We start from the raw sequence: 24,335 nt of genomic DNA, 5'->3' as shown, positions 1-24,335 counted from the left end.
TATGTACTGTGCTTATATCTGAGGGATACTTTCAACTGGTACTAAATTGCGGTCTTAACGGAATTTCTTTCCTATAATTGCACTGTATAATTTCATTCAATGTTCTTCGTCAACTGTACCAACTGTTTTATTTATCCAAGCTTTCAAGTTTAGTGGAAAAAATGTATCAAATTTGCTCCAAAATCGTTAATAAACAAGATTTTACAATTATTCAACCGTTTCCTTGCGAGAAAATCAACCAGCTTATGTTTGTGAACAACAAAAAAGCAAAAATCAGCACTGAGAGGCTGTAATATCAAAAAGAAATCACCGCCGAAAAATCAAATTGGTCACATCGTACAAAGAGCTTGAAGAAAAAAATATGGCCAACGGCGAGTTGGAAAAAAAAGTTAAAAAAAACACTGCCCTCTTTTTTGAAAAACTTGAGTTTGAAGCTAAAAAATACATATCCTTAACTTTCATTCAGATTCAAGAACAAATTCTGATTCATGCTACTTGTTCGATTGATTAGGTCAATTTAAGAAAATTTGATCAATAGCTATAAATTTAGTCCGCTTAGAAGCCTGGAATTTACAATCCACTTTCGAAATTAGATTGCGATCACGTTTGTCGTGCGCTTTACCCTTTTGTTTCTTCAGTAGTGGAGTTTGCCTTATTTTCAACCAAAAAAATGAAGTAACTTAAAAAAGATATGAAAAATCAAATTGCCAAAAAAATTGAGCGTGGACAAGTTTTAGCAAGGAAACAAATTGAGTGCGGAAACACAAATCAACCTGTATAAGAGTCTTCACTACGGCCTTAAAACGAATCTGTTGCAGAAGCGCAAATCAATATAAAAATAAAAATCTACGGGAAGCTATAGAAATTAATTCGACCAAAAGATATTTCTCATTAAGTTGTTTAATAAATAATTACCGTTGCGAGAGAGAACTAGATTTTTTCCCCGTAAGCATCTTGTAAATTTTGTAACAAACTGGATTTGCTTTATTAATGATGCTTGGCAACTTCCATGGCCTTGCACTTGTTCTGGAGGTAATTTAGTTGTCTTGGTGCCCTGATGTCGGGTTCGAGATCCGGTCGGACCTTTTTTTATTTAGTGCTTGATTTTGAATTTTTTCCAGAAAAATTGCATAGTCGGACAAGTTTGTCAGCTTATGTTCTGTCAGCTTGATGGCCGAACCATGGATTTTTTGAGCTGTAAACGGTGTTCATTGTAGTCTCAAGTGTTGTTGATTAACTCCTGTAATTTGTAATATGTAAGTTTACTAACCCTGATTGGTGTATTTTCCGTTTTTATTCTTTTTTTCCCTATGAATTTTTTTCCGTCCTAAATGATTTGTCTCTTGTTTTGTCTGTTTACTGCTTTTTGCATCCATTTAGGAGTTTAAAAAATTGATTTTTTTCAACTCCCAAAAATTTAATTATGTCGGTTGTAAAAGTTACAAATTCATGAAATATAATCATTCAATTAATTTTTATGACATTTTCCATTGGCATCGATTTTTTTGCATCAATGGTTGTCAAATGTGTTGTCAGTTTAGTGAACGCTCGGAAACTACAGAAACTTGCTTAATGCTGTTAGTCTGTTTTTCTTAATTGGAAACTTTTGTTTTTCTTTTTTTTTGAATAATTCATTTTTGTTCCGACTTTCGATACGCAAGTAACGGAATATTTGTGCTCGGGGTGGGTTTTTTTTTCTTCAGACAAATTTCGACTTTTTAACTAGCCATTTTTGACGGAGTTTTTTATATCATTTGAAAGGTATTGTTGTCCTGAGCTTAAATTTGAAAAGATATTTCACCTGTGATCATTTTTCGTAAAGTTATGAGGGTTTAAAGATTGCCATTTTGGCCATTTTGACCAATTTGGGACAATTAAGGCGCGATATAATTCGCGCTATTAACGCGTAAGCGGAGATTTAATCCGTCTTATAAATCGTTCTAAATTGGTTGAACGAAGCTTATTTGCCATAATTGATGTGTTACAAGGAACGAAAACTATCTTTTTGTACCTTTATATGGCGTGTGGGGGGATGATTTTCATTAAAAAATTTCAAATTTTCGAATTTTTTTTTCATTTTGTTTTATTTCTTATAATGTTTTTATGTTATTACTGCTGCTCCATAAGACTTCAAAAGCAGTCGGAACATTCATTCAAAAGCAGTCGGATACGAGCAGCCTTGTTTTAAATTAGTTATTTCTATCTCACTTTTTACTGGTTACTTTGCATTGCTACCTACGCTTTCTTGTAGCGCAGTGGATGTAAAGCTCTGCGTTTCTTCTGTTAGGTGTTTGGTCATAGGTCGTGTGCAGATTAAATTTTTAGTGGTTTTCGTAAATGACTTTATTACTAAAAGATAACAAGATATAAACATGTTAGATATTTTGTACTACCAAGAGGTTTTATGAATTAAAACAAAAAATATCAAAAATGTTTTAATAAAATTGTCACCCATAGAGCTTTCTAGAGGGTTAAAGTCGTAATATCATCGGATGAAGGACTCCATTTCATTGGCGAACAAAAAGGAAGTTTACCATGGTTTGGCTGATGCTGCATTTATTTACACAAAATTGCGGTAGCAATGTGAGCCATTTTGTGAGAAATTAACAATTGCAATTTCTAATAGGACTAAAGTTTGCAAATATCAAAACCAGACAAAAGCAGTGGCGCTGTGATAATCGATCGTGCCAATTTAGTTTCAAAAATGGACATTATTTGGAAAGATAAAGGAAAGAAAGTTTAGGTCGATGTCAAATGAGGATCAAACCTGCTTAAAAGAATAGAAGCTGAGTTTTTTCTATCCACTGAGCGAAAGGGATTAGAGCTCGATCAATTCTTAGGTAGCATTGGGAGAAACAACAAAATACCTAGTGATGTTATGAAGCGTAATAGTTCTCATAGCTCAAGGCTATCTCCTGTGCATGCTTCGCCAAACAAGCTTTGCAAAAACCAAGCAAGGATAGCCGGTTACTGCTGTGCAAGTAGCACGAAATGTTCCTTCCTTAGTTTTTTAAAAATCTACGCAGATTTTTGTCAAATTAGTTTAGTTTTTTTCGTGGTGTGATAAAAGGATCTGACTTAAAAATAATTTAGGCATAGCCGACAGACATAGTAATATAGACAAGCAGTACAACAGTTTTTTTTAACAGACTAAAAAACAATCAAAAACCAATGAAAAAAAAATTCTAAACTTTTTTTAATTTTTTTTTGTAGAAATTTTTTGAATTTTTTTAAATCCCAAAATTGCAATAAAAATCTCCAAAAACTAATTTCAAGCATAAATTAAGCATAAATAAGCGTGCTCTACAATAAGTTTGCTTTACTTGTCTGATTTAAGACGAAAAATCAAAAAGTTCAAACCAGTTTTTCTCGACACTTGGAAATGCTTTCGAATATTTTAAATGGGTTCGATTTACAATTGAAAGGGCTGTAATATAATATACCATTCAGTTTTTTCCAATTATTATTTGTGGAAACTGATTTTGCAGGGAGAACATAAAAAGAAAAAGGAAAAAAGAATCAGAACACACAGGAATAGAAAGTTCCTCCCCATTTTTCAAATGATCCGTACAAAAAGCCTTTAAAACCTTTTCTTATAGCGTCACTGATTCGTACCTCCAAGTGAGGAGTTGTCAAAGTGGCATGGTTTTTGGTTGACTATATTTTGAGTTCGTGGGTTCATTTAAAAAGTTGTTCTAGCACAACACCATGGTGTTGTGCTATATTTCAGTCTTCTTTTGAGAGAGACTGGAATATAACAAGTGGGTAGGAATATAACAAGACTGGAAAATAACAAGTGGAATAAAAAAATTTTAAAATCAAAACAAGACTGCTCGTATCAGGGCGAAGCCCTGAAGGTTCCGACTGCCTTTTAAGGTTTATGGAGCAGCAGTAATAACATAAAAAATTAAATGAAATAAACAAAAATGAAATTTTTTTTTTCCAAAATTTGAAATTTTCTGTGAAAATCATCCCCCCACACGCCATATAAAGTACAAAAAGATAGATTTAGTTCCTTGTAACAAATCAATTATGGCAAATAAGCTTCGTTCAACCAATTTGGAACGATTTATAAGACGGATTAAATCTCCGCTTACGCGGTAATAGCGCGAATTATATCGCGCGTTAATTGTCCCAAATTGGTCAAAATGGCCAAAATGGCAATCTTTAAACCCTCATAACTTCACGAAAATGATCACAGATGAAATATCTTTTCAAATTTAAGGTCAGGACAACAATACCTTTTGAATGATAAAAAAAATTCCGTCAAAAATGGCTAGTTAAAAAGTCGAAATTTGTCTTATGAAAAAAAACCCACCCCGAGCACAAATATTCCGTTACTTTCGTATCGAAAGTCGGAACAATGAGCCTTTAATATCAGAACGAGCCTCTTATAAAGACTATTCTTGTCAAAAGGGTGAAACTTCGGTAATTTTTTATAATTAAACGTATTTTGTTTGATAGCCAAAAAATGACCTTTGTTGGTGTTTATAAGAAGATCACTTTGATACAATTTTGTCTGCAATTGACCCGTAGTGTTGGCGTAGTTCCTAATTGATTATAAAACCTTAAAATTTGAGCCCAATTTTTGCTTTATACTTAATCTGCTAAAACTCGAAACAATTTTTGTTTTCACCATTTTTTGTCCAAAGGCAACCTAATATGAGAAAAAAAAACATTTTCGTTTAGTCAGGACAGGATAATTGTGTTCATTTTTTAAATTATACTTTCACACTTCAACTAACAAGTACGTCCTTTAATGTACTACTGGTATCAAACAATTTGCCTCATTCAATTCGGAATGGTTTTTCAGCCATAACAATTGGTTGCTTTAGCTTTGCGTTTACAGAAATTTTTGCGCGAAAAACAAATTGCACAAATATTGCATCTCTTCTTGAAAAACATCAAAAGTTGAGACTTTGAGTAAGATAAAAAAAATTAATTCACGACTTGCTTTGCATTTTTGCAGAATTAATATTTTGCATTTTTTTTTTGCTAAATCCGGACCTTAAATTTTAATTCAAAACTGGATCATTTTCAGTTGGATCACTTTCATTTTCAAGAAGCTTGATACATATGTTTTTTATTGCACACGAAAATTAATGCGCAATAAAGTAGGAATAAGTCAATTTTAGTTATAAATGAAGAAACATAGTTTGAGTTTTTGGTGAAGCAGGATACGATAGAATAAAAGCAAATAAGCTCTCAGTGGTTTCATATAGTTATAAGTAGATTATACTTATACGATTCTTCGATATTCAACAGTATAGATTTCAAAAGGTTTAAGAGGGTTGCTTACAAAACTTTACAAACTAACATTGGCGAGTGATAGCAGCAAAATTTAGCAGTGCGGATGTCGTTAAGATCAGGTCTAAGAAACCACACATGTGAAGCTCAAATTGATCCGAAAGGATAATCACCAGTTATTTCATGCCATGTGACTGGGCTCTTGGATGGATTCATGGATCGTGATTGAAATATGCCAAAAAACACTTTTAAAAAACATGTCACCCTTAAAAGCATGTACGTATAGTAAAGTGTATAAATAAATTTACTGACAAGCGCTTCGTTGTCTTTGACGTAGCATTCTAAAATTTTTTCTAAAGTTTTAAAAAAGTATCAAATACATAATATCATTTCAGTAATTTACTGAGTAACTTTGGAAGACTAGGTTTAGTAAAGACAAGTTTCAGAACTCTGTGTCGGCCGTGCTTTGCTTGTCTTCTTACAGGGGTAGATCTAGGGTTTTTCGAAGGGGGGCGGATTTTCAAAAACCATTCGAAAGTTTTTGGTCGACTTTTTTTTAGGTTCACCAAATATATTTTCTGAGCTCTTCCAAATCACTATAAAGACATTTTTCCATGGATTTCGATTAAAAAATTAGTATTAAGTTAGTAGCTTCCCCTTAAAAATTAGTATATATTCGCGCCTTTAGAAAAGTATATGGGTCAGTCAACCTAAATGGGTATCAGAAAATAGTACCCTTTTGGGTCGGCAAGGGGTCGAAATCCGCTACTGCCTACTTATAAGTTTTGTAGATTTCGACCAAAAGTAATGAACTTGAGTTAGTTTTGGAAACTGCACATTTTTATTGACAGTTTCAGAGAGTTAGTTCATTAGCTGTTCATTGATTGAGTGTTTGATTGTTAGCTCACCTGTGAGGCAGAATGAACTTGGCGAGTAGAACTGAATTGCTGGTGAACCAGGGAGTGACAGTGTAGCCCTGTCTGTTGAGGAGACAGTTGTCCACTATCACTCCCGCCACCTCCTCCGTCTTCATCGGGGGAGTCAGTCGGGGGTACTTCACACGAGCATCCTTAAACACATCCACTGGCATTTAAAAAAATTCAAGGTAGTAGCAAGTTTAAGGACTGCTCAACCCATGTTTTGATCCTGTTCGACTCTAGTAACCCTGTTTTTGTTAGAGCGTTGTCTTAAGTTATGATCGAAAAGCGGACTGTCTTGATCGAGTTACGAGCTGTAAGTTTAAGGTCTGCTTGAATTTTCTGGAGGATAACTATCGTACTTGGGAGTCATGATTGTGAAATCATTGAATTCCTTGGCGTTACCTGGAACATCTGGCTGTCAAAGTGTCCAGGACACACCAGCTGTACGCAAATATTGTCAATATTCTTCAGCTTCAACTCCTGCTGCAGACTCCTCGCAAACCCATTCAACGCATGCTTACTTGTGACGTAAGCAGACGCACCTGGAAACCGAATAGGAGACTAGTAAAGTTTCAAGGACGGTAGTAAATATCACACATATGTGGAAACCAACTTACATTCAAATCTGATACACAATTTGACCACGTTTTAACTAATTAAAACACTTAACGAGAAACTTATCATTTTAAGCCAGTATATATTATCACTTATGCTAGTAGATAAGCCAGTATTTGGCTACTGGGAACAAAATTGAATCGGAAGATATTTCATGAAGGAGTTACCTGGAATAGTGAACAGGCCCAGAACACTGGACACGAATAGAATCTGTCCCCCCTTTGTGGACTCGATCATGCGGGGCAGGATGAGTTTGGTGAGCCAGATGTGAGAGAGCAGGTTCACGTTCAGCACTTGCTCGTACTCTCCGAATAGAGTGTCCAAAGCGTCCTTGTCTTAAAACAATCAAACAATCAACCATCTTCCACAAGTGGTGCAACATCAGAAATATTCGTTTCGGAGAAAATGATTCGCATTTAAGGACGGTCACTAGCTTACTAGCTGAAGCTATTACTCTAATTTATTTGCTGAAAAATCTTTATTATTTTTTAAAGCTTTCTCCCCCGAAGTCGATTGTACGGTTGATCTGTTTGTTTGATTTGGATACTATTTTGAAACTCTCTTCAGTACACTAGCTATCACACAAGAGAAACTTCAAAAAAGGTGCGCATGCTACAACAGTGCAGTTGGGCGAAACTTCGAACAACCCATAAAATTACAAATGGCATCTAAGAAATTTTTTTGATTTTGAACTCAAATTTCCTCAACAACTAATGTTTTAACCACCAAAAATGTTCAGAAAGTTAACGAGACTGCTCGTATATCAGGGCAAAAGCCTGAATGTTCCGACTGCTGGTACAATTATAATGGGCGGCCCGCATCTAAGTTTAGTGTTAAGTAATCGATTATAGTCGAAAATTATGCAGATTTTGTAGAAATTATAGTAGATTAAAACTGCCAATATTTACATTATCTAACTTTAGTGAGTGTTAGTGAGTGGTACTACGACTTTTCTTTTTTTTACATCCTAAGTCGCAAACATTGTTGCACTTTTGAGGCACTTTTAGGCCTTTTGATAACATGTGCTTTGGTATTTGAATGGTAATAAGTTAACACAGTTTATTTCAAATTTTAAGTGAATGGAAAAAAGCTATTTGTTTCAAGCAACATAACCATAATGAAAACCCGCATTCAGAAATTTTATGTCTCAAAATTTTTTAAAATGCATAATTTATACATAATGTGGCTTTATGCTTTACGATTTGTTAGATGCAAAGTTTGTGTGGATGCCTTCAGTTCCAAATTATAAATTGCAAAGTTGAGTCTGTTTGTATTTGGTGCTGAATCGTATTCACACTTTGTTAGTATATGTAGCTGATTTATTTGTGACTAGTGTTTACCGGTTGATAAGCGTTCGTGGCCTAGAGGAAAAGGCGTGAGACTCTATTTCTCGATGTCGCAGTTTCCAAGCCCATACATAGCAAAATTTTACAAATTCAAGGCTTATTTCAATTTTTTGTTTGTTTCACTTTCTAAAGCTGCTCTCGTTAGTGTTTGCGAAGCGCAGCTTCGCCTCCATGTAATTTTTAAAAATATATCTAATCAATAATTATCATGACCTTTTCCAAGATATGACAATCTTTTTTAATCGCTTATAATTGGTTTTTGATCCTTCAACAACTTCTTTCAATCCGTTATAAAAAACTATACTCTCGTATTTTGCCTCAAGTTTTTACCAAAAGATTATAAACTTAGGTTTAAAATCGAAGTGTCTCAATTTGAGAGGCTAAGATATTGTATTTAACTAATATTCAAGTTTCAATGCCTGAACACAAATTTTCACCACGGAAAAAAGTTTCGAAGAGAAATTTTCTTATCAGTTGCAAAAATTTTTACGGTGAGTATGCTGAAAAAAAGTATGCATCCTTAGCAAGTTTTGAATTTTAATGAGAAAAAATTAAGCAAACATGTTTTACATTCAAAGTTCGCTGAAACGGTTATCTAAGTTTCACGCGAGCCAACACCTATGAAATTTTTAAAATGTGAGCAACTCAAAGGTGCAAAGTCGAAGACAGTATGGACGAATTTAAGGGACTATGATTGATTGCAATTGAGTAAATAGATTATGTTTCATGGCAAAAAAATTTAAAAAAAAAAGTAATCAATTGCAATTGATTTCGTTTGTATTAATAAACTGATGGAAATGCAATCAATACCAAACAAAATTTTTTTAAAAGATATTTTGAAAAAGATAGAGAGTGAACAAGTTTTGAATGATTTTAATAGGTTCCTTATCAATATTACAAAAATGGGTACTGAATTCAAAATATGATTGATTGTTAACGCTTAGAACTTGATACAGGGTGAGCCTGAAATTACAATAGGACCTTGACAAAAAAACGGTCACAGATCTGAAATTTCCCATGAAATAAAAAACTGCTGTTCAGTACTATGCTACAGTATAGTTAACATTACGAGGCCAAACTGAACATTTTGCGAATCCAAAGAGAATTCCACAATGATGGCGCTCCTTTTGTTCTGCTTTCGTTCTTTCATTTTCTTTGATCGTTCCGACAAGAAATTAACATGCTTACGACTTGTCTCTGGAATCCAGATACATACAGACACAAAATTTTGTGCGTATCCAGTGCACAGTTTGGCCTCGTAATGTAAACAAATTGAAATTTTTTTTAGCTCATCATTTGTGAATCCGTCACCGTATGAATGTGGAATTTTTAAAAAGTTTCAGCAAATTTGAGTTTGGGCTTCAATAAGTTAACCCAATAGATCGTTTCGGTATTACAAAATACGTTGAAACACGCAATTTAATTTATTAAAACAGTATGAAAATACACTTCCATATCCACAATATGCTCATTCAAAGTGCTTTGCAGGATGTTTGAAATGCACAGGCACTCTTTTTTTAAAGTATTCTGCCAGAATTGGTGTCAATGTCTATGCGTGACATGTTTCTTATAGCAAAACTTTCTAGAGTTTTTGGTAAAATAAATTTGAAACGTCTCAGAAAAAAACATGACCAATTAGCTTGATTTCATTTTGGAACAATTTTGTGTGCGGAATGATGATTTGGGTAACGTTTTAACTATTATAGATAGAATGATCAAATTCAAAACCGAGCAGATTACGTAGACATCAAAAGCATTCAGAATAGTGCGTAGTATACACGTTTGGGTGCACGCTTAGGTGCAGGCTTAGGCGCACGCTTAGGTGCTTTTTTCAGCAATAATGATTTAAAACCAGTTACAAAAATTAGAAATTCCCAGAAGAGTAGGATAAAATTTTGTTTTTTAAAAAAGGGTTATAAAGTATTTTTGTTAGATTTACTGGATGAGTATTCAGAAGCCTAATACGTCAAAAAAAAAAGATTTTTAAAATTTAATATTCCATATTGCAATCCGCCGCTAAGTTAACAAGATCCAAAAGTTCTTTGATATGAGACATGAATTTAATATATACTGCAATTTCGGCAGAGAAAGCATGTCCATAGCATTTCAGTTCATTAGATTTTCTCTAAGTACCATTTTTAGTTGCTTTACCTAACAGTTTGTACATTAGAGCACCTACAAGTGAATAAGAGATTGCAGAAAAAAGCAAATATAATCTAGCCAACTCAGCGACAAATTTTCTTAATACCTCCTTTAGTCTTAGATTTTGTGCTGCTTCCACTTAAAATTGGCGCCTGAAAAAATAAAAATAGCGACTTCATTTGCAACAATGATCAATCTGCGTGATTAGATTTTGTGTTTCTGGTCTTTTGATTCACTCTACCTTAATATTGCTAGATTACCTAAAAAAGTACAAAGTCAAAAAGACAAAAAGTTGAGCTCGCTTCCATCGCAAAATTAATTTTCTAACCAACTAATATTTACTTGAGAAATGAGTATTGAATGAAATGAGTGTGCACACTCTCATTATGGCACTCTGTAAGCTACAAACCAAAAACTTTTTAATTCGGGCCGCTCAGTTTTTTTGTTGTGGGGGGGGGGGGGGGGGGGAGGGGGTTGGGGGTGATGAACGATTGGGTGTTGGGTGATGCAAAATTAGAACAACTAACCGAATGCGAAAAAGTTGATTTTTTTTCACATTTTCAAGTAAGAGTATTTATTAGACGAACGGAAAAAGAGAAAAAGGAATTGACAAAAAAACGTGACAGTGAAGCGTGCTCATTTTTCTGCCAGTGCTTGATAATTAGCGTGACTATACAAAAGTTTACACGACCAGAAATCGATTTAATTTCAAAGAAAAGACAGATAAAGTTGCAACGAGCAAATAGGAAGCAACCGTTTTGTTTCAACTTTCGACGATACTAGCGGATTATATATGCTCGAATGATTTTATAAAGATCAAATTTGGCAATAGAAAGATTAAGACTGATAATTTCCAATGACGAAGCCCTGAATGTTCCGATTGTTTTTAAAGTTGAAGGAGTAGCGTTCACTTTTTAAAAATGGATGAAACTTTCAGAAAAAAATGAAAAAACTTGGGGTGTGGGGTGATGATTTAAGAAAAATATAATTAAAAGTTATTAAATATCGTTTTTTCCTGATAATTTCCGCCCTAAACGCTATGTATAAAACAAAGTAGTATAATTACAGTTATAAAAGCAAAGTATCAAATAGACCAAATTGCCTGCCTCAATTCAATTTAGAGCTATTTTTAATACGGATTCATTTTCCGCTTACGCGTTAATAGCATGAATCATAGCGCGCCTCAATTGTCCTAAATTACTCAAACTGAAAATCTTCAAACCCTGAAAAAATTACAAAAAATGATCAACAAAAAATGATGACCACAAAAGGTAAAATATCTTTTTCATATTGAGCTCAAGCCAATAATACCTTTGAATAAAATTAGAAAGTCAGGTCAAAAGTTGTGAGTTAAAAAGTCTACATTTGTCTGGAGAAAAAATTACCCGAGCACAAATAATCCGTGACTTTCTCCGAAAGTCAGAACAATAGCTTTGATACAAGTTTTTTATACACCAAATGAGATATCGGCTCTTCAAGTTTAATAATTAGTCTGCGCTCATCTTTTTGTAAAGTAAAGGAAAGTTGAAACTTCTTGTAATTTAATGAAGATTTACAAGTTTTTGGTAAAAATCATCCCCCACACGACATATGAATTACAAATTGATAGAGTTTGCTCCGAGTAACGCAGCAATAATGACAAAAATCCTGCTTCGCTCAGTTTTGAACAATTTCTGAGACGGATTTAATCTCCGCCTACGCTTTAATAGCGCAAAATACATGGCGCGTTAATAGTCCCAGGTTAGCCATATGGGCAATTTATAAGCCATTATAACTTAACAAAAAATGATCACAAGTAAAATATTTGTTTTTAAATTTGAACTCAAGAAAACAATAGCTTTAGGATGGTATAAAAAACCGTCAATAATTCTAGTATTTAAAAAGTTGAAATTTGTCTGGAGAAACAACGCACCCCGAGCTCAGATATTCCGTCACTTTCGTCGATATTCGGAGCAATAGTTTACATAATCAAGTTAACATTTGATAATTTTTTGTTTTCTATTGTTGAGTGAGGATCTCAGCAATTAGTTTTTTTGTGATTAGTTTAGTGCTATAAAAAGCATGCAATTTTGAGTACGCTTTCGACAAAATGTTTTCAGCAATATATGCATTTTTATTTTTAATTATTTAAAATTTTCAAGTTTTAGCTGCGGCTTAACTAGTCGCCCATGAAATTTGTCTTAACATTTCACCAATATGACTTATAGTTTTACTGGAATTATCTATACATAACACTGGAATAATATGCTTCATAAAAATTGCCAGAGTGAGCAAAGTGTTCATCTTTTCTACAGCAGAGAGCTGCGCTTATAATTTAAACAAGACTGCTTGTATCAGAGTGAATCCCTGAATGCTCTGACTGCCTTTTAAGGTCTATGGAGCAGCAATAACACGAAAAAATTAAGTGTAATAAAATTTTTTTTTTTTAATTTGAGATTTTCATGAAAATCATCCCCATCCCCCACACGCCATATAACCAAAAAAAAATAAGTGTAATAAAAGAAAATGATTTTTTTGAGAATTTTCACAAAAACCATTTCCCTGAAGTACAAAGTGATAGGTTTCGCTCCTAGTAACAAATCAATTATGGCAAATAAGCTTCGTTCAATCAATTGAGAACAATTTTTAGGACGGATTAAATCTCCGCTTATGCGCGTTAAGTATATTACAATATTTAAACCCCCATAACTTTACAAAAAATGATCAAATTTAATTTTTTTTTGTCAAATTTAAACTCAGGACAACAATAATTTTGTGATTGATGTAAAAAAAAATCCGTCAAAAACGGCTAGTTAAAAATGTCGGAACAAAAAAGGCAAAGATGAAAACAGCAAAAATGATGAACAAGCTATAAAATTCAGAGCCATTTTCATGAGTCTGTGAAATACATTTTTTCAAAAAAATACATAACAATTCTCACATAAGCCGAGAACAGTTGGTTTCAGCTTCAGTTTTGTAAAAACTGCGCCACCGAAAGATTGTCGAAAAGAAAAAAAGGTACTTATAGGGCCGTAATTTTTTCCGACAAGTTTTTTGTTGAGTTTTTACCATTCTAGCCTCTTGCCAGCCTAAGAAACAAATTTTTTTTTGGATAATCTAAGCTTTGATTTTTTGATTGACGAGGGGGATTGGGGGAGGCTGGCCAAATTTTGTCGAGAATAATAATGGGAGAGGCCCTAACGTTCTACAAAAAGTGAAGGTGAGATCAGTCAGCCTTGATTAGTGGAAAACTTGGAAATAGAAATTCCAGGAAAAAGGAAAATGTTAACTCCAGGAAAGATTGGCCGAAATAATCTTGAAATTGGATATTTATCCTATTAGATTTTTCAATTTGCATTTATTTTTTGCACTTACAAACAGATACAATTTTTATCGAAAAAGAAAATTCAGTTGAAGATTATTTGCAGCAACAGCTTCATGTCAATTAGACAATCAATACTTTTGTTTTTAAAATGGGCTACATTTGATAATTCTGTTAAATAAAAAAAGCCAAACTTTTTTTCCAAAACTCTTTCATTATCAAATGGAAAGTTAATTCGGCTCTTTTCCATTATAGCCGCCCAAAACACACAAATCACCCTGGGGGGGGGGGGGGGAGGGGAGGCTTTAATTATTTATTGCAGACTAAGGGGGCAATAATGAGAAGGACCCGAAAATTCAATGTATTCCTTACCTAGAGGTCACTATCCGCCATTAAATCAAAGGTGATACTTTTTACAAGTAGATACCTCGTATAGGTTTCTACAATGATTTATATTACCAGGTAATTTTTTTTACTACCAGTAGATAATGAGTTTTTCTTCAAAGATTGGTCCGACTCTCGAGAAATTTTGTATCGAGTCCATGAAACTGTTACTTTTGAATAGACAATAATGTGCCATTCCTTTTTTGTTTTTTTTTAAATAGTTTAAAATTATTTCAAACATGCAAGAGAGAAATTTTCCAACTTAGCATATTAATATCGCTATCTGCTATTTGGGATTTCAAATATATTTCTTTTCCATTTTTTATTAAAGATCAATTTAACAGATCATTTATAGCTTATAACATTTAAATTCAAATGTAAAAATTCCATTATCATGATTGAAATACGGGTAAATCAGGACTTAATTTGGCCTAATTGAGACAGTGGGCGACTTGGTACACTTAGAGGATTCAACAAAACATGATATTTAATTGGAAAAGTTCATTTGCAGATATGCCAGGACGCCAAAACAACTAGATTCTACTAGATTAGTTTCCCAATACCTCGTAAAATAAAAAAGCAGAAGGGAAAAGAAGTTGATGACGAAGCAAAATCATCAAGTATACAATGTGATTAGTTAAGACCATTTATCCACGGGCTGTACAGCACAAGAGCTGTACAGCTCATCACGGCGAACCGCTGTTGTGCCCCTGTTTAACTTTTTTAGCCACTGAAATATTGGTCGTTTTTTGGACATTAATCCATCAGAACTCGTGAAATGTTTTGGAGGGGGAGGTGGGGTTGGTGAGAATGGGTGAGGTTTTGCGGACACTTTTTTAATGAATTTGACCCTAAGGTACACCAGACGGTCCCTTCTTCAGTTATTTTCTTAGATTAAAAATGTGGGTCAAAAAATTCTTGAGGTGTAAAAGTTTTTGGGTGTGAGATTGACTCCATTTACGAGGCCTCAAATTGGACTCATTTTAGACATGAGACAAGTATTTGCTTACAGCAGATACCTGCCTCAATCAGCACTATACATCCTTTCCCAAGCTAACTTGCTCATTTTAAAATAGTCTACACTGGATTTTACATCTCGCTGGATTGGACCCTTCACTTCAACTTCACTCTTGACTGTGTCAAAGAAGGCTGCTCGCAAAGAGCGCCTACTCTCTGGCTTCAAGACGCTGAAGGCATTATTCACCTATGGACAAAACAACCCATTTCACCCATTGCAATAACTCCTGAATCTGGCAAACCTGGATCATCAACTCACGAAACGCCGAATTCCAACCTTCAAGGCTCATAAATCCATTAGTGTCTTTAGACACTATAAGAGTTGAATCTCTTTCATTGAATTTGATCAAGCTCTGCAGTCTCCAATCAAAACAGAAATATGCGTCTTAAGCTTCAATTCACCGGCGATGTAGTACTGTGACGTCAAAGTTGCTCTTCCAGACAACCCCAAATAACGCCCGCTGCCAATTTAGCTGTTTGAAGCTGTAAGCAAGAATTGGAACGCAGAGAAGAGATCACTTGAGCCTAAGTTTTGGAATGAACAAAACTGAATGTTCGGTCAAGTTACGAAAGATCGACAAGACTTTGAAGAAAATCACCCTTTCATCAAATTTTCTAGAGACTTAATATAAAGAATTTAAGAAGAATTTATATCACGAGAAAATGTTGAGAGAGCGCTGGTTTTCCTGGAATCAGTCAAACAAGCAAAAACGATACATCAATATTTTGCTTGACCGAGTTGTTGTCGAATTAGTGGAAAAATGATAGTTTCTGGGCCGATGAGTTGACAGTCACGCTTTCAAGATTTTTCATGAGCTTTTGACAGCCGTTGCTGCTACACTTGCAGACACCAGCAACTAGGCTGGCGAAAGTTGTGCTTCGGACTGCAGTGTGTACATGTACATGGCTGGCATCATGCAATCACAGTTTTTGATAACGCCGATGAGCATGAAGTGTGTAATAGCTGATACAAAGAACACTAGTGTTACTCACCTAGGCTCAGCTCTGGACTCCCTCAAGCCTTTGAACAAAAAATATGCCTTTACTTATTTTTTAAAAAAAATAGGGGAAGATGAAGGCAGTGCTCGCGATCAAAAAATTAACACCGATCCTACTGATACATCGGCTTAGAAGCAATTTGGTAGACAATTCACCTGCATTTCATCGACTTCACGCTGTTAGACATGCAAAAATATTTCTCAGCGGCTCCTTAGTTGTGCTCTAAAGTGTCCACGCTCCTCCCTCGCTGAACTCAAGAAAGATTTGCAAGTTGCAGAATATTCCAACAGTTCTGTAAATTTAGCAGTGTGCATATCTCGTCTGTTGAGGTATTGAGCTTGTTGTGAAATCTTGAATAAAAAGCTCGAAAAATAGCACAGCTGGTCAAAATACAGAAATCACAAAGGTACCCAAGTCGAGGTCGGCTACTTCTAACAAGAATTTTTGGATGTCAAGGAGGCAATAGCGGTGCTAGGGCGGCAGACGGTCAGCGGCTTACAAAATTGATCCCTTAATCAGACTTTGGTACTATTTGGTGACATGTAGTCTTATAAAATTGCGGCGCAGACAATTTTATTTTAATTCTTAGAAAATATATTAGAATATATTCTTAGAAACATATTCTATATATTAAAATATAATCTTAGAAATTCGGGGAGGGGCGGATTTTCAATAATTTTCGAAGATTTTGTCGACTTTTTTTTAGGTCGACCAAATTGATTTTTCGAGATCTCCCAAAGCACTAAAAAGTCCCTGTTTTGGCCTAATTTTCTGCGCCGCAGGCGAAATTTTGAAAAAATGACCAAAAAGGCGTTTTCAAGTACTTTTTGTCAAATTTTGACCAAAAAATCGCACTTTTTCGGCGCGCGCTCCCCCTCTCAAAGTTGGTATATATTGGCACAAAAGGCGCCTTAGAAATTTTTTAGGGTCCGTCACCAAAAATGGATATCTCAAAATAGTACAAAGGGGGACCCTTTGGGTCGGCAGGGGGTCGAACCCTGAGGGGAAATGAAAGTGCCCCCACCCGCCCCTTTCCCTAAATCCGCCCCTGTGACGGGGTATCCTCCTACACCCAATGTGATTCAGACTATTTATCTATAAGAAAAAGTTCCAAGATACAACGGCTGTCTGATATTTTATTTTTTGCCAAATTGCTTCGCCAGTCGGAGAGCCAAAGCAAAAAAGCAAAGTCATCCAAAAACTTGACAATATGACAAGAAACATAAAAACATTTCCGAAAACAAAATTTTTGATATAATTGATTGTAACACAGTGCTCATATTAGTGATAATAATAAACCACCAGTTCACAGTATTTTCCATCCTTGTATATCTTAATCTGTTGCGTTTTTTAGCAAAGAAGTTATGGAAAGTTATTTTTCAAAGAAACAAAACAAACTTCATAAAACAAAATTATCCTCCTCTTCTTCCCCAACATGTGAAAATTTACGGAAAAATGTTTATTTTCGTAGTCTCATTGTGATGGTTTTAATCAACTAGTTAGCTTGCAAAACTTAAATCGAAGGGGGAAAGGAAGGGGAAAAAACCATTCAAGTATTGATATCGGTGTTCAGAGTACTGCAGTAGGCGTTGGTAAATGTTCGGTAAATTGAGCAGTTTGAAATTAGGTTTAAAAACCTGCTGTTTATCTCGTTTGGTGAGATATTGAGCTTGACAAGAAATTTTGATCAAAAGAAGCTCAAACCAAAAGCAAAACTATTCAAATTACCGAAACATACTCGGTTCGAGGTCTGACTTCTGCACACACTTTGCGACTCGAGGGCATTTCGCGACAGAAAAGATTCACATCTCCACAGCTGAGCGCCAAGTGATTTTCGCGACAAAGGTTGACACGGCGAGACCAGCTCGATCTAGTCAGCGGCGCGACCCGAGATGCAACTTCCCGACTAGCGTGGCTGTAGCGATCATACTTTGTCATTTACAGACTGATGCGAGCAAAAAAATTTGTCGCGACTTTCGCGACAAAGTGAACACGGCACGAACTAACAAATGGCGCAACTGGCGCAATTTGGCCAAAAATTTCATCTGCTCAAAAATTTCAATTGAAATGCTGCAGCATGTTCGAATTTCACTGTCTGATTAGCCAATCAGATTCAACGGCAGGGGCGGATTTAGGGGGAGGGGCTGGGGCGGACGTCCTTTCCCTCTCAGGGATTCGAACCCCTGCCGACCCAAAGGGTCCCCCTTTGAACTATTTTTAGACATCCATTTTTGGCTGATGGACCCTAAAATTTTTCTAAAATCGGTTTTGTCGCCAATATTTACTTATTATAAGGGGGAATGCGCGCCAAAAAAAACGCACTTTTTTTGCATTTTTTTCCAAAACAAAGCCTAAAAACGAGTTTTTGGCCTGTTTTTTTTTCTCAAAATTTTACCTGGGGCGCAGAAATTTTGACTGAAACAGGGACTTTTTATTGGTTTAGGAGAGCTCGGAAAATGAATTTGCTCGACCAAAAAAAACAAAGATCGACAAAATTTCAAAAACTTTTTGAAAATCCGCCCCCTCGAGAAAATTCTAAATCTGAACCTGTTCAACTGTATTGCTTTGAGTTCAAGAAAGATGTAGAAACACTGATTTTGGGCCGTTAAGTGCATAAGACCCAAAAGTGAATTGATTTTTTTTAAATTTGAGATTTTTTGTGAAAATCATTCCCCTCAAGTCATATAAGGTTCAAAGTCATAGATTTCGCTCCTAGTAGCCAATCAATTATGGCAAATAAGCTTCTTTCTACCACTTTGAAACGATTTCTAAAACGGAATAAGTTCCGCGTACGCGTTATTTGCGCGAAATATTTTTTTCTCAAATTGGCAAAAATGGCAACATTTAAAACCTCATAATTTTATGAAAAATGGTTACAGTTATTTTTTTTTTTCAAATTTCAGACAACAATATCTTTCAAATGCTATTTAGAAAAACCTTCAAAAATGGCTAGTTTAAAAGCCGAAATTTCTCTGAAGAACAAAAAACCACCCGACAACAAATATTCCGTTACTTTCGTTACGAAAGTCGGATTTATGAGAATAGTAACCAGCGACAATCCTTATTTAGTCATAAAAATCAAGTGTTTCTAGTTTACAAAGAAGTTGAACGAATCTTTGCGGCCAACATTTTTTTTATGTGCCCCAGTTTTTTCATGTGAAAACTAGCTACTTTTTTATGCGCCACAGTTACAAAAACTGTAAATAATATATTGTTCCGACTTTCGTTACGGAAGTAACGGACTAATTAAGCTCGCATGATATTTTTCTTCAGACACTTTTCGACTTCTCAAGTAGCCTTTTTTGACGGAATTGTTAAACACCATTCAAAAGATATTGTTGTCCTGAGCCTAACTTTGAAAAGATTTGGGACAATTAACGCCCGGTATAATCGACGCGATTAACGCGCCAGCAGAGATTAAATCCGTCTAAGATATCGTTCCACTTCGTGTCTGGACGTTTGTGCCCGAGGTATTTTTGTCCCAGAAAAAACTTCAAATTGCGAAGCATTTGTTTCCCCAGACAAAATTGCCCCTATATTGTCCAAAAATTTACCGGAAAATCACCACACTAGCTAATGACCGGATCAATTAGATAAGCTCTCTGATATTTGATAAATTTCTTTGAGCAGCATATTAGAGACAAAATTACTTGAACAGGACTGAAATCATTTAATTTTATCTATAAAATTATTGCCTGATACGTAGACATAAAAGATCATAGTGTCATTTTCATTGCTCTCGAGTTCGTGCTAACACTAAAAATCCTTATGAGAAACAAAAACAACGAAATGCTAATTCAAGATGCATTTGTGAGCGTTTACCTTTTTCGACTCTAGACCTAATGACATGAATTGAACAATGGTTTTCACCACTCTTCCGGGAATCGATCTTCTTATTGGTGCTGATGTTTGGTTCTACGGTGGCACCTTTTCTACGGCCCCGAATGAGTTCTTTCAGATATACACCATCAACGCATCAGTCGGGGGAACTCTGCTTCCTATTGTGCACGCATTGCTTCCAGATAATAAACAAGAAACACATGTTCGCTTTTTGAGCTGTTTTGACATAGAATTTTCGAAACGAGCAACCATTGATTTCAAAATAGTAGTCAAAACGCGTTTATTTCGATATCCGAAATTGTACAAATTCAACACTGCTATTTTTACTGATATCAGAACGTCTAGGGTCACGTTCAGTCTACTGGGAATACAAACAACTCTTCGGAAGACATGCCCTGAGACAGCGCATCCATTCTTCAACAACTTTGACGACAATTACATTGGTCGACTCTCGGAGGCAAATGGAACAGGCCAAAATCCCAGATTCGACGTTGGCAGCAGGAGTTGTCATCAATGTTTTATAAGCTGGCGTCCCAGAGCCTACAATGGTGTTGAAGAATGGAATAGCATTTTTTTTGTGAACGCCGAGCACCCAGCATTTCACAAACTCATTGAATATTTCCAGGATGAACAGAAAACCCTGAAAACTTCATCAAAAAAATGTGTGCTGGTCTAAGACGGTCACATTCTAAAAAACCTCTTCATAATAAACTTGACAAAAACATTTTCGAGTTAGTTACGAAATACGACCGAATTAATATCCTAAAGTATCCCAGCGACCGAGTATCCTAAAAGGGTGCAGTAGCTACATCAAACTATTATTCAAAGTCAACTTATTTTCAAAGCTGATATCTCAAAACACTAATTTTCAAAAAAAAATTCCAAAAAATTTTTCCTAGAAATTTTCAAAGTTGAGCTAGAACCTGTTTGAAAAGGGCAAAAATATCAATATAATCGAGGTTACCCCATCTCCTTCTCTCTGGCCCAATCGAGTCATCCTTTTCTCATTTTGGGTTTCTCAATTTCAATTTTCAATCAAACTACGCAAATTTTAGTCCGACCCTTTTTTTGAACTTCCGACATTTCGATCTGTAAACCAGTGATTGCACCGCTCGACCAAAACCGCTTTAAGATTTTAAATTGTGTTTTCAAGTTTATTCTCAAATTGAATGTTCTATGGTTTATCGGTTCGTATAGAATCCTTTTATAGAACGATCAAGAAACCTCAAAAGAACAAAGCATTAAAATCACAGGGTCAAATCAAAGAAATTAATTTCGCAAAACAATTTCGGACATTTTTGGCTGGGACATAAATGTGTGGTACAATTTTATAATTTCGGACTGTTTCAACAATTCATGTTCATTCAATGTGATTCAATTGTAATACTTCAAAACATGAATTTTGCTTCGCATAACAGATTGGGCCCGAAAACTGTTCAAAAGTTTTCAAAAAATACTGCAGCACACAAGTTAGCTGCCGCATTTTAAGCTGAGCATCGTGCATTTGACAGATTAAACAAAACTGTTGGTACTGGAAGGTCAAACGGACCTTTTCAACCCTATGCGTTTAATTGCTTTTTGAATTTGTTTTATCCTTGTCAAAAGTCACTTATTATTTCCTGACTATTAGGATTCTTTTGCAATTAGGTTGTTCGAGGGTGTTTCAATGTAGAGTTTTGAACATCGAGAAAAAATGTCAATTGATTGTTTGATTACACGTTATTGCCACATTTTGTGGAGTACGCAATAAGGATATCCTAAGCGTGGGAGGAATTTTCCATCCCATTTGCTATTTTAGGTGTCAGGAAACTCTTGAGCGAAAACAACGATATAATTAAGCTCCTCCTACTGCATGCTTCAAGTAAGTGTGACGGACCGCATGTGCCCAAAAAATTTATATCAAAATCAGGTAGATTAGCCAGATAGCAGTCCTTGGTCTTCTGAAAAACTTATAAGAGTTTACAGTGCAAAAAAAAATTTTTCTTTAAACAAACTTCAACTTTTAAGGCAGCCACTGTTAGCTGAATTTTTTGTACCATCTATTGATGTCTTGAAATCAATCTTAAAAAGATACTTATTGACAAGCCATTTTTGATGGAAGTCTTTTTTATATCAGCGGGAAAGTATTGTTGTCTTGATCTCAATTTAAAAAAAAATCACCAGTATTTTTTTTCATTAAGTTTTGGGGGTTTGAAGATTGTCGGTCGGGCCAATTTGGACCGAATAACAATTTCTACCGCTATTAACGGATAAGCGGCGATATTTAATCCTATTCTAATCAATCTATATAGTACTGAGGCAATTGTTTGCCCTAGCTGTTACATTACTATAAGCAAAATCTATCATTTTCTGGTTTGAATGGCGTATGAGTTATGATTTTGAAAGTTGCCAACTTGGCCTTGTGCACAAATTTATGCGCTATCTTCATTTTTTATGATGCTGATAGCATTAGAAAAACTCTTTTGCGTGGCAAATTATCCCGCAGTACCAAACCCTTTCATTTCAAGTTAAGGCCAGCTAACTGGTCCGAATTATTCGAAAAATATTTTTTTTACACTTGATGTTTAATGTTGTTCATAATTTACAGTTTTGCAACGTTTTCTTTATCAACAAGTATTCGACATTGATTAAGGGCAGTCGGAACAATCAAGGCGTTGCCCTGACAAAACAGTTTTGTAAACTTAAGGATGCTTTGAGTAAAAAAAATTAGTGATACAAAAAGGAGCTCACACTTCATGGAAAAAGTGCTGCTGACAATTTACAAATATAGTTTTTATTATACATAAGCAAAATGTTTAAGTTTTGATGTTCATAGCGACTGATACCGATGATTTAACTGCACAAACAACCGATTAAATTGATGAAGCGTTTCTAGATTTAAAGTGATTTTTTTTTCTAAATGTCAAAACAATTTAGCACAATTGTGAGGCAATCAACGGAGACTTTATCTGTAACAAGGTCATTTTTTTGCATTGCTGTGTAAAATATGTGCAAGTAACTGTTTTATTGGTGACCTCAGCCCAAATCAGCTAGAGATTTCGTAAGGTTGTAATTTGCTTGCTTTTTAGTTTTGTAGTTTCAAACTGCAATTATGGAAAATTGGCCACTAAATTAGCAGCAGCTTTCAGTAGGTATTCATGAGATTTCGTAACGTTTTAGAAAACTGATGTAATTTGCTTCTTTTTTAGTTTGTAGTTTCAAACTGCAATTATGGAAAAATGGCCAACAAGCTTGTGCAGGTTAAAAAAGTCAAAAACGTTTTTTCCTCTTTGTTTTCAATTATTTTACTTATTTTTCTGCCATTTTCTGTTTAGCCTTAGAGTGCAGTTTCTAAAGCTAAACAAAAAATGGCAGAAAAATAAGTAAAGTAATTGACAAAAGAGGAAAAAACGTTTTTGACCTTTTTTAACCCACACACGTTTGTTTGTAAAAGTTAAAAGGATGTGCATAGCAAATCGTATGCTAGTCATTAGACCAAATGACCTGCCTTGCCTTCAGTTTCAGACAACAATTTTTTCAGATGGTATCAAAAATGTTCATCAAACTTTAGGCTAAAAACTCGAAGTTTGACTGAATTAAGAACCACCCAGACATAAATTTTCCGTATTTTCTTCGAAAGTCGGAACAATAAAAAATTGATTTATGGAAAAAAAAATTTTATGATCATGTTTTGCTTCAAAAATTTTATGAATGTGGCTAAAAAATTTACTACTTAAGTTCAGTCTAACTCAAGTAAAGGGGCATTTGCAATTTTGAAGCTGTTTTAGCTGATAAATTTTTAACTAACACCCATTTGAATTAGTTGAAAACACATTGACACTGCTCGTATCAGAGCGAAGCCTTTATTATTACGACTGTCTTTTCAATTCGATGAAGTAGTGGTAACTGAAAAAACGAAGAACATTTTTGAATGAAAAAAGAAAAAATTTTGACTTTTTGGAGAATTTTTTCAAATCACCCACCCACACGTTGTGCAAAATACAAAGTGATACATTTTGCGTATAGGAAAGGATTAGATACACCGAAAGCAAAACGGATTTTAATGTAGACCAATTTTTAAGACGGATTAATTCTCCGCTTACGCGTTTTAGCACGAAATATCCAGCTTCTTGCGTCAATAAATAATTATAATATGATTTTAGTACCAGTTTTACAAAAATTGAGAATAAATGATTTTAATCAATGAACAATCGATTATAATATCTTTTATGAAATCAAATATATTCAATTCTAATACATTATAATCGATTTTTTTAAAAAGAATTTCTAATTTATTTGTTTTGCAGAAAAATCCATTATAATCATTTGCTATGGTTTATAAACCTTTTTTTTTGCTAATTTGATCTTCGACCTATCAACTGAATTGCTTATATTTCATGCATTTTGTAGACGTTGGTTTATCTGAAAAATGGGGCTGAATTTTTTCAAGTAAAATGAAGGGATCTCTATGAAACTTTTGTTTCGTGATAATACTTTGTGTTCAGGTGAACCAAAGAGTGACATGACTTCTCACTTTTAGAGATT

The 24,335-nt window shown here is 34.7% G+C and overlaps 2 protein-coding genes across 2 annotated transcripts in view; one reads left to right on the top strand and one right to left on the bottom strand.

Moving 5' to 3' along the window:
* The window catches only part of LOC134842554 (choline transporter-like protein 2), a 546,776-nt gene that overhangs the window by 252,597 nt on the left and 269,844 nt on the right, over positions 1-24,335 (top strand). The window lies entirely within an intron of this gene.
* Positions 6,152-24,335, bottom strand: part of LOC134841724 (short-chain dehydrogenase/reductase 3-like) — a 53,034-nt gene continuing 34,850 nt past the window's right edge. Inside the window, exons 4-6 of the mRNA XM_063857758.1 lie at positions 6,950-7,117; positions 6,570-6,709; positions 6,152-6,316 (exon numbers count right to left, since the gene is read on the bottom strand). Of these exons, the coding sequence (XP_063713828.1) occupies positions 6,152-6,316; positions 6,570-6,709; positions 6,950-7,117 (473 nt within the window). The remainder of the gene's footprint in view (positions 6,317-6,569; positions 6,710-6,949; positions 7,118-24,335) is intronic.

This window comes from Symsagittifera roscoffensis, chromosome 3 (genome assembly GCF_963678635.1).
Source record: "Symsagittifera roscoffensis chromosome 3, txSymRosc1.1, whole genome shotgun sequence".
Classification (NCBI taxonomy): Eukaryota; Metazoa; Xenacoelomorpha; order Acoela; family Convolutidae; genus Symsagittifera; species Symsagittifera roscoffensis.
The sequence above is the reverse complement of the archived record's forward strand: the minus strand, read 5'-3'. Positions and strand labels throughout refer to the sequence as shown.